Raw genomic sequence first — 10,466 nt, forward strand, 5'->3', positions numbered from 1 at the left:
AAGAACTAGTGTCACTGTGGGTTTTTATTGGGGGAATCAGGCTTATACACACAATGTAGTACAGTCAGTATACATCAGGCTCCCAGTGGGGCCTGCACAATGTCAGACACATCACTCGTCGTCGATGACCACGGTGTTGGACTTGGTCGATTGTTCGCTGGAGAGCACGTTTCCATACTCGTCCACCTCCTGTATGATGGTCACCACCTTGGTGGTCTTGATGGTCTTGGTACTGCAGAGAGAGAGAGAGAGAGAGAGAGAGAGAGAGAGAGAGAGACCAAATGGAACAAAGGGTGGTTACAAGACACGCCAGGGCTTCCCAAACATTCCCTATATAAATTGAACAAATTAACTTGAACAAATCATCTGCAGATATATAACCTGAAATCGTTCCAAGCTCACAAACGACAGCATTTGTTTGTAGAGGCTATAATATATAAATGATTGTGTACGTACTTGTCGAGGTCTCCGTCCAGCAGCCTCCTGTACTCGGCGATCTCCATCTCCAGCCTGGTCTTCATGTGCAGCAGCCTCTGGTACTCCTGAGCCTGGCCCTCCGTGTCGGCTCTGAGCAGGCTCAGCTGCTCCTCCAGGATGCCCACCTGTCTCTGGAAGCCGGCCAGCAGGTTGGCGTACCCGTACTGGGTCTCGTCCAGGACGCCCTCCAGAGACACTTTCTGCTCCACACACATGGAAGAGAGAGAGGGGGGTGGATTAGTGGAATGTAACGATTTATCTGTACAGGATCTTTGTAAGATAATTGATGAACAAATAGTTTTCAGTCATTAAATGACTGAAAACTATTTGTTCATCAATTATCTTACAAAGATCCAGATTTTGTCTATAGAAGCACTTCTTCCGAGGCTGTGCGCCTCGTGAATGCCGACGCTCTTTTCACTTTCGGGAACAGGAGCAGACCATCTATGATAACGTCAGTCTGCTTTTCTCGTCATCACTGCAACGCTAAGCGTTTCCCCTGAAGTCAGCAGAAACGAAAACCATAACAAGCCAATAATCTCCCCTATAACCGGTTCTTACCTGCTCCCTGAGCTCGATCCTGACCTGGTGCAGATGATGAGTTGCTGGGTGATTCCAGAGTCGGCGTCGTCTGACCTCGATGATCTCACTCCGGGACGAGTCGAGGATCACGGTCCTTTGAGTGAGGTTCAGCTCGGCGGTCTGTGGACACGGAAACCAACGTTAATGGAATTTCTTAGGTTTGTTAGTTTGTTTTAAAATGTATAGGATATTCATTCTAAAAATAAAAATAAATCAAATATATATATTTTTAAATCTATAGGAAAATAACCCTACCTTGGTCTGGAACCAGGTCTCCAGCTCCAGGCTGTTCTGGGCCGTCACCCTCTCGTAGTGCTCCCTCATGGACTCCATGACCGTTTCCAGGGACTCCTGAGGGGCGGCGTCGATCTCCACGTTCACCTGGCATCCCACCTTGGAGCGCAGCATCAGCATGTCCTGGAGAACCATGACACAAGATTGGCATTATTGTGTATACGTGGTGGGTCAAGATGAATCGACTTCATTGGTTATTTAGGATTATTGGTATACCGTCCGTCCGGATAGGCTGTACGCCACAGTACCCCCCCCCCCCCCCCCCCCCCGAAATGCCAAAAAAGGAAAAGAAAGGCCTGCACGTCAATGTGCCCTCTTAAGCCCCATATACAGTACTTTGTCATTAAATGACAAATAGTGAAAAGTGTAACAGGCAAGCCCTATTTCTTTCTTTTGTATCACCATTATAATTTCTTTCAATATCTTCAAATCAACTTGGATATTTCCTTTTTTATTCTTATAATTAATAAGGGACACCAATCCCTATAATATTAATAACATTGTGTACAATGGGTCAAAAGAGACAGAGAACATGCAGGGCCCCGGGGCCACGGCATAGACAAGAAAGGACACCCATTATAGAACTACAACAGAACTACAACTACCAACCTCCTCGTGGTTCATCGTCAGTCTCATCAGCTCCTCCCTCAGGTCCTCCAGGTGCTGCTCCACGCTGGATCTGCTCATGGTCAGCTCGTCCAGAACCCTCCTCAGGCCAGCGATGTCTGCCTCCACACACTGGCGCATGGACAGCTCGCTCTCATACCTGCAGGGAGGGGGGGTAAGGGTACAGTATACGTCAGAGGTTGTACAATATTGCACAATATTGGACTAGATGAAAATGTGCTCGTTGCTATACTCCCTGAATAAGTTAGTCTATCTTTAAGCATTTTTATTTGTGAATGAACACTCTATTTCTATCTATTAAGCTTATAGCTAGAATCAAAAATAGGCCTCAATGCAGCCTCAAACATACTATCCCGCTTAACTTGTTCTCTGTCTCTGTTCCTATTACGCTGTCATTCACCCGATGGAAGTACAACCCAAACCATAAGACATGTACGTGTCTCTCAGCTTAAAATGTGTTTATAGAGAACAAAGCAGTATTTTTGTTCGTTTGTCTGTTTTGACGCCTGTTTCCGTATACTTACTTGATTTTGAAGTCATCTGAAGCCAGCTTTGCATTGTCAATCGCCAGGTAGATTGCAGCGTTGCCATGGACCGCGCTGGTGATCTATAGAGTGAGGAAGCAGTATAGATGTGTCAACGGCTGAACAGCTATAGATTCATGTCAAAGGAGCCCCAAATGTATTTGGTCCGAGACCCCCGTCTGAAAAGATTGTGTGCCAGCAGGTACACCATGAGAGGCAATTAATCGGCTATTTTCGAATAGCCAATATAAAAAACAGGGCTAAAGTGGTTAGACTGGCTTTTAGCTAATTTTGCCGGGGACCCCCTTCTATACCACCTCTGGATATATGCATATATAACCAGTATCCTGTTAGTGGGACCGCTTTGGCTTTTTGGCTCCCATTAAGTCCTTATTTGTTCTATCTTTAGGCTAGGCCCGGGGAGTATCTGTACTGGTGACGCCTAACCTGTTGAGCAGGCATTTAATCCAACATTCCAAAAGGTTTCAAAATAGTCTACTCATTAAATTGTCTGGACAGCAATGTCAGCAATTTAATAATACAACATAAAGAATTGCATTGTCAATTTTATATGAATGAATACAGACACACAGTTCTGTTGCTTCCAATATTTACTTTATACCTCTATACTTTGTCACGACTAGCGAACAGTAGATCTACAAGCTGATGCTATGGGTTTTTGTGAGCGTATACATCGAGCTTGTAAATCTGCTATTTTCAGGATTTTTGAAAATGACAATTATTTTAACCCATTTAGACTGGGAAAGGATCTGTCATTTAAAATGTTAGCATTGCCTATTCAGAAATAGCAGATATATACAAGCTCACTAGTGCGCCACTTTGTGCCGCACTGCAAGCTTGTACAACCTTCTTGAAAGTGTGAGAAGTACTGATTTAGAAGGCATTTTGTAGAATGTAGAAAGTGTTGACAATGAAATGAAAATGATGGGAAACGTTTGCAAGAAATGACAAAACAGCGAAGCCATGTTGAAAGCAAATAAACCAAGTGTGACCAAGAAGCTCCGGAAAAATGAACATGCAGTTCATGAGATCGATATACCGTTCTCTCATAATGTCTCACCTGGTCCTGAACTTGGCGGATCTGGATCTTGAAGGCGCTGCAGTCGTGCGTCTCCGGCACGATCTGCTCCAGGAACCGCCTAATCTTTAGCTCCAGCTCGGCGTTGGCCTTCTCCATGGAGCTCACCTGGTCCAGGTAGATGGCCAGGCGGTCGTTGAGGTTCTGCATGGTGGCCTTCTTGTTCTCGTGTATGTCGATGCAGGGGCCGGAAACGTCCATGCAGCTGCTGCTGCGGAACATGGAGGAGGAGGTCATGGAGGCCTGGGAGATGCGGACGCCGGAACCTCCGGCTCCGCCGTACATGCTGCCGGCCCGCAGACAACGTGTGTAGGTGGGAGCAGCAGCGTCAACGCTAAATCCGCAGGTGGGCATATAAGACGTCATGGGAGGCTCGGCGTATCGCTGACTGAAGGAGGAGGTCACAGAGGAAGAAGACATGGCTGGACTGAGGTTTTCCGGCTGGTCGGCTGGCGGCGGCAGGTTTAAGCTCTGGATGGAGAGGAGGAGGTTTTCGGGCTGGTCGGCTGGTCGGCAGGTTGAACGCTCTGGACGGAGAGAGGCTGTGAGTGAAGTGAAGCATTATTTTTGAGAACGGCACCTTTTATAGTGCGAACGTGAGGGAGGGGCGGCGGCCAGGCCGGGTGTCGGGAGTATCTGTAATGGTGACGCCTAACCTGTTGAGCAAGCATTTAATCTAACATTCCAAAAGGTTTCAAAATAGTCTACTCATTAAATTGTCTGGACAGCAATGTCAGCAATTTAATAATACAACATAAAGAATTGCATTGTCAATTTTATATGAATGAATACAGACACACAGTTCTGTTGCTTCCAATGTTTACTTTATACCACTATACCTAGTGCGCCACTTTGTGCAGCACTGCGAGCTTGTACAACCTTCTTAAAAGTGTGAGAAGTACTGATTTAGAAGGCATTTTGTAGAAATAGAAAAACCATACCACTGTAAACAGTGTGGCAAAAGTTTCAGTAGGTTAGATCATCTGCAGACACATCAGCGTATCCACACTAGGGAAAAACCATACCACTGTAAAAACTGTGGCAAGAGTTTCACTGAGGTAGGTAAACTGAAGATGCACCACCGTCTCCACACTGGAGAAAAACCATACCACTGTAAACAGTGTGGCAAGAGTTTCAGTAGGTTACCTCATTGGCAGACACATCAGCGTATCCACACTGGAGAAAAACCATACCACTGTAAAGAGTGTGGCAAGAGTTTCACTGGTTCATGTGGTCTGAAGAAACACCAGCGTATCCACACTGGAGAAAAACCATACCACTGTAAACACTGTGGCAAGAGTTTCAGTCAGTCAGGTAACCTGAAGGTACACAAGTGTACTATTTTATCTGATATTTTAGTGTAGTCCTGCTCTTAACACGATTAATGCCAAGAAGGAAGACGTTTTTGAGGTGCGCTATAGCCCCCCTACAGTATATTCAGATATAGCCTATAGTGTCGACTTTTGTCCTAACACAAAAATGTAATGCCATTTACAACGAATGGATAATTTACATCATATGTAGACGAGCAAATTGGTATTTTTGTTAAATTTCCATAGACAATGAATGGAGAATTTACATCATATGTGTCTGTGAGCAAATCGACATGTTACGTCATGATGATGTGCGATGATAAGGGCGCCCCTAATTTGCATTTATTTATTTCAACAAAGATGTAAATTACCAGGCGTCTATGGGGGAGGATGTGGTTATCTCCTGTCATCTGGGGAGAAAAATGTATTGGCAGTTGAATATAGATTGTTTTCACCAAAAACGCAATCTGGAAAAATAAATCAGAGGTGAAATAAACATATTTTTTATTAATCCTATAACATTAGACCGGACGGGCTGGTATTTTTGAGGGGCCTCCTATATACAGCTTTGATGTTTGTCTTTCAACGATGCTTGTTTAAGAAAACACCATAGACAATAAAAAGATAGATAATAGTTTGTTTTGAGGACTAAAACAAACATTAGCACCCGTTTAAACAAACATCATGGCCTGGGCCGTGGCTCAGCGGTCCAGGCACCTTGGCTGGAAATCCAGTCTGGCAGTGTGCCGCGGGTTCGACTCCCGATCCCAACGGCCTTTACTGCATGTCATCCCCCCATCTCTCGCCCCACTTCCTGTCAGCCTACAATCTGTCCCTCCATAGAAAAATAAAAGTAAAATAAAAGCGAAATAAGCCAAAAAAAAAACAAAAAAACATTGTAACATAAACACGTTGTAATTGATGTTGTAAGATGATAAGAGCACCCATCACTTCATACAGGTGTGATTTTTACTTTTATTTTTTGAGGGGCGCTAGCCCCTCCTTAATGTTTGTCTTTAGTTCAATGTCTGTTTTTTAAACTTGACAATGAAGGGAAACTTTACGCCATAATATAACTCATTACGTCATAGTGTTAACTCATTACGTCATATTGTCACTTTGAGTCTTTATTGTTAATGGCGTTAAATGTTTATTTTGACACCGTTTGTTTTACATCACCATTACATCACCTAATCAACATCAGTTAGACTTTAATATATTAGCGCCCCTCACTTCACACGGGTGTGATTTTTAACATTCCGATTACAATACAGGGGAAACTGTTGCGCCTTTCTTTGCCCTTTGTTCCAGTTTAACTGCAGGTGCAGTGTTCTCAAAAAGGGAAAACTGGCAGAAATGGTCCCTCGCTCCCCGCATTAAACATAAGGTTAGACTGAGACATAGGACAATAGAATTACTTTTATTTTTAAATGCTCATAATAAAGTAGGCCTACTCTGTGCTCATAGTGAGTTACAATTAGCAAGCAAACGTTTCGGTCCTGGGACCTTTCGTCAGTGCTATAAGATAATTGTTGTAACAATCTTTTAATTTTGGGTCATGAGATAAAACGTGTTCTTTGGTGACTTATCTCCAGGCCCCGTTGACCCGACAAGGCTCCCTGCTACGCTCTGCAGAAAGATAAATATTTCACCAGATGTGCCTTTTTACACGACGACACACACACACGCGCACACACACACGCACACACACACACACACACACACACACACACACACACACACACACACACGCACACACACACACACACAAACAACACACACACACTTGATTATGATTGATTGATTGTAAGGCAGGTTTGTGAAATGTCCGGGTTGGACAATCAGGAAGACAGTTTTCCGGCCATGGAAAACCGCTGATTCTACCAAATTTCCACTATAGGCACTGCACACCTACGACTCATCGGGCACCCACCCCTCTAGTATATAAAAATGAAAAAATTATATAATTGTGGAAGTCTATATATATATATATATATATATATAATATACCGGTATATATATATATACAGTCAGTGGCGGCCTTATGTTTCAATCGTTTCAATTAAAACTGGCCTCGAGCCTCCAGGGGCGTTTGGTCAAAAAAAATAGTAGTAGTAGTAGTAGTAATATTGCATTGCATCGCAGCCTTCCACAATTATTCGGCCTCATCCTGTACGTGCACTTACCACTAGTTGGTAGCAGCTAATAATCACTGTCATGTCACGTTGACCTGTGTTGTTTGGTTGTAATTGTTCCCACTTCCCAGTGTGTGCACTCACTGCACTAGCAGCGCTGAGAGTTGGCCATTGCATCATTGCATCATCAGTTATACCTTACACTTACAGTCATTTCAAGACGAAGTAAAATTGTTTAATCAAGCTGCTTTTGTGTATGTTTCTACTTGGCTTTGCTGTATGCTGTTCATGCTTTGAAGTCCGATAATACACACTGAAATAATAATAATAATTAAAATGATGTCATGAACGGGGACTCCCGAGCCTTAAGGCCGCCCCAGCATGAGGTGTACAGCCTAGTACTATCTGTGAGGGCGGCGTAGTCATTTCATAATGTAGCCCTGCTGTGGAGCAGGGCTGGCCAAAGATAATCTTTAACCTTTTTGACCCAAAACTTTGGAACCAAAAGGATTACAAATGGACCAAAAATGCATGCTTCGCTGCTGTTGCCTTTGGTCAAACAGTATTGATTTTGTCGACTAAAATGTCAATCCCCCAGTGACATTGTATTTGAATTTGAACACATAATGGACAAACCCGCACCTTGAACACAGAGAATGACATTGTTACACCCCAAACTTGCAGGTAACCCATTCCAAAGAGAAAGGTCCTGTCCTCCCACAAAGCTTCTGCATCTGCAGCTGGTTGCCGCATATGCTCTTGAATCAAAACACATGAACCAAATAGTTGTCTGTCCTTTCCAGGCCCATTAGTGTTTGTAACACACAAGGACAAGACAAAAGAGAAAGGCAGGGCTGATGGACTGGCATTTCTATAGCTCACGGCCAGTCCGCGGAATTACAATTGGAGCATGGAAACCTGCTGAACCACAACACCCCACTATCATACCTCCGCGTGCGTGCGTGGCAGGGGCGCCGGAGGGGGGTTCAGAGTGGGGAGAAACTTTTTTGGGGCGGGCGGGACTTTTGGGGCGTGGCTATATGGTGACGCAATGGGGGCGTGGTCGGGTGTTGACGTCAGGACCTTCGCAGTCCGTGTCCAGAGTAGCCTACTACTACAAACTAAGTATAATGTGATCAGACTCTCAGACTTTAGTTAGGCTACCTACAGTATGAGCACTTTATTGTGTTGTTAGATGATAATTGTAGCTCTGTCTGGAGGAAGAATTTGATTTAACATTAATACATGTTTTCACAATGCATGTTTTATCCTGGTGATCTTATTTCGATATTATTAGCCTGCACTTGTATTATGTCTTCTGTAATCTCAACAAATACAATGGGTATGCATTTCAAACGAAAGCACAAGTCAATTAAAAAAACTGCTATGAGGATAACACCAGAAAAGCACAGAGACTTGAAGACAAGATTTGAAGACATGATACAGAAAATACACACTTCTATGAAAAAAGTGAATACTCATACAGTTAAATAAACTTACAATACAATAATTATTGCAGATTTGCAGTTTCCCACACAGCCTTATATCCTACCAAAACATTTGAACTGATGCTGGAAAAACATTCAGGGAAGATGGCCCATTTTAGCATTTAAATTAATTGTCTTCATTCATAATGGCCTGGAATGTAGCCTAGAATGCAAATGGTATGCCTACCATCCTCCTGCATTATCAAGGCTACTGGAGACAGTCCTATAATAAGTCAAAGATAAAAGATCCCCATTTGCAGGTTTTAGTAGATTACAGTTTTTGTCCCGTCTGACCCCCCCCCCCCCCTGGTGCGTGCATGCGTGTGCATGTGTGTGTGCGTGTGTGCGTGTGTGCGTAACTACTGCGTGTCTGTCTGTCCGTCCGTCCGTCCGTCGTGTGTGTGTGTGTGTGTGTGTGTGTGTGTGTGTGTGTGTGTGTTGGGCATAACTTAAGGGCACCGTTACATCAAACTTATATTATACAGTACACTGTATATAGTGTAGTAAGTAAAATAATTGGGAGTTAAGTAAAAAACATACCATCATATAATTTTATCCTCTGGCTTATGTGAACACCCCAGACAGTTTTTATATTCCCTGATTCAATATTTTGATATTTGATATTCATCTTAGCTGCCCTGCCCCCTTCCTATACAAACCCATTGTAACTGTAAATAACTCCATTTTAACCACGTTAGATTCATCGAAAACACCTGTCCTTGTTTCTGGTGACTGATATTGTCCTTCTAATACTATACATGTATGTGCCTGTGTTTTTTTCTCTCAATCAATTTTCATGATTTTTTTAATAATTGTTTTTGAAAATGAATAAGAATAAGGATCCATTCAAAATAAAGTCCAAATATCTTAACACTGAATCGAGCAAAAACTAAAAGCCTGAGTATAGACGATAAAATGACCAAAGGTTTTTTTGGAGGTTTTTTTTTAAAGTGAAATTCACCGTTTCTTGAGTAAATGTATATACTTACTACTTTACTTTTAACCACTGCTGTTGAGTACCAGGTTGAATAAACACACTATAGTGTACAAAAGAGGCATTTAGGAACGAAGTGGAATGAAGATACCGCTAATCTGACCTAACCTGACCTGAGCAATGCAGCATGAGACTGGAATGCTGCTCAGGCCAGTGTTGATGACTGAAGGGTGGCGTCTGGAACTCTGGATGGGTGACATTTTATTTGGAACAATAGACTCTCACTTGTATTCAAATGGTGTGGTGGGGGGGTGACTGCACCGTTAAGATTTAGATTTAGATGCATGTAATTAAACACACATTTAAAAAAGACAATACACCAAATATAGGAGGGAAAAGTGCCTGGAGGAGGCATAGAAGTCTATTGACATTTGGAACAATTACTGTAGACTCTCACTTGTATTCAAATGGTGTGTGTGTGTGTGTGTGTGTGTGTGTGTGTGTGTGTGTGTGTGTGTGTGTGTGTGTGTTGTTTGGCAAAGAGTGTGAGTTTAACAGGTCACACTATTTTCACTTTTTGACTGCACCGTTAAGATTTAGATTTATGTGTAACACACATAAAAAAAAAACAATACACCAAATATAGGAGGGAAAAGTGCCAGAAGGAGGCAAAGAAAAGCCTCATAAAGTATGGCCCCATTTACCTGGCAGACAAATCCAGCTTGAATTAGAGCTGTGTCACATCCAGATTGGAATCAGAGCTGTTTAAATAGGTCTTAACACAAACGAGTCACATGGAATGATTTTATTTTATTCGTTTTTTTTAGATCAGGCTACTACTGCGTTCAGACTGAGACGGACCTTCAGAAATCAGATGTGACTCAGATTTGAACCCAACTCTGAATGTGTCTCAACTCTCAAGTCGCATTTGTAAAAAATCTGATTTCATGTGACTTTTTGTTTGTGCTTAAACAAATCAGATTCAAATCTGGAT

The 10,466-nt window shown here is 42.8% G+C and overlaps 1 protein-coding gene across 1 annotated transcript; it reads right to left on the reverse strand.

Moving 5' to 3' along the window:
- Nucleotides 1-111: 111 nt before the first annotated feature.
- Nucleotides 112-7,714, reverse strand: LOC308323448 (keratin, type I cytoskeletal 50 kDa-like; the record flags this gene model as incomplete). The annotated part of the gene is made up of 9 exons (XM_080775179.1): nucleotides 112-232; nucleotides 457-677; nucleotides 1,039-1,179; nucleotides 1,315-1,476; nucleotides 1,963-2,119; nucleotides 2,505-2,587; nucleotides 3,586-4,074; nucleotides 4,750-4,779; nucleotides 7,688-7,714. The coding sequence occupies 9 exons, from the start codon at nucleotides 7,712-7,714 to the stop codon at nucleotides 112-114; spliced, it is 1,431 nt and encodes a 476-aa protein (XP_080631305.1).
- Between the last annotated feature and the right edge of the window lie 2,752 nt (nucleotides 7,715-10,466).

This window comes from Protomyctophum bolini (genome assembly GCF_963924005.1).
Source record: "Protomyctophum bolini genome assembly, chromosome: 11".
NCBI classification, from domain to species: Eukaryota; Metazoa; Chordata; class Actinopteri; order Myctophiformes; family Myctophidae; genus Protomyctophum; species Protomyctophum bolini.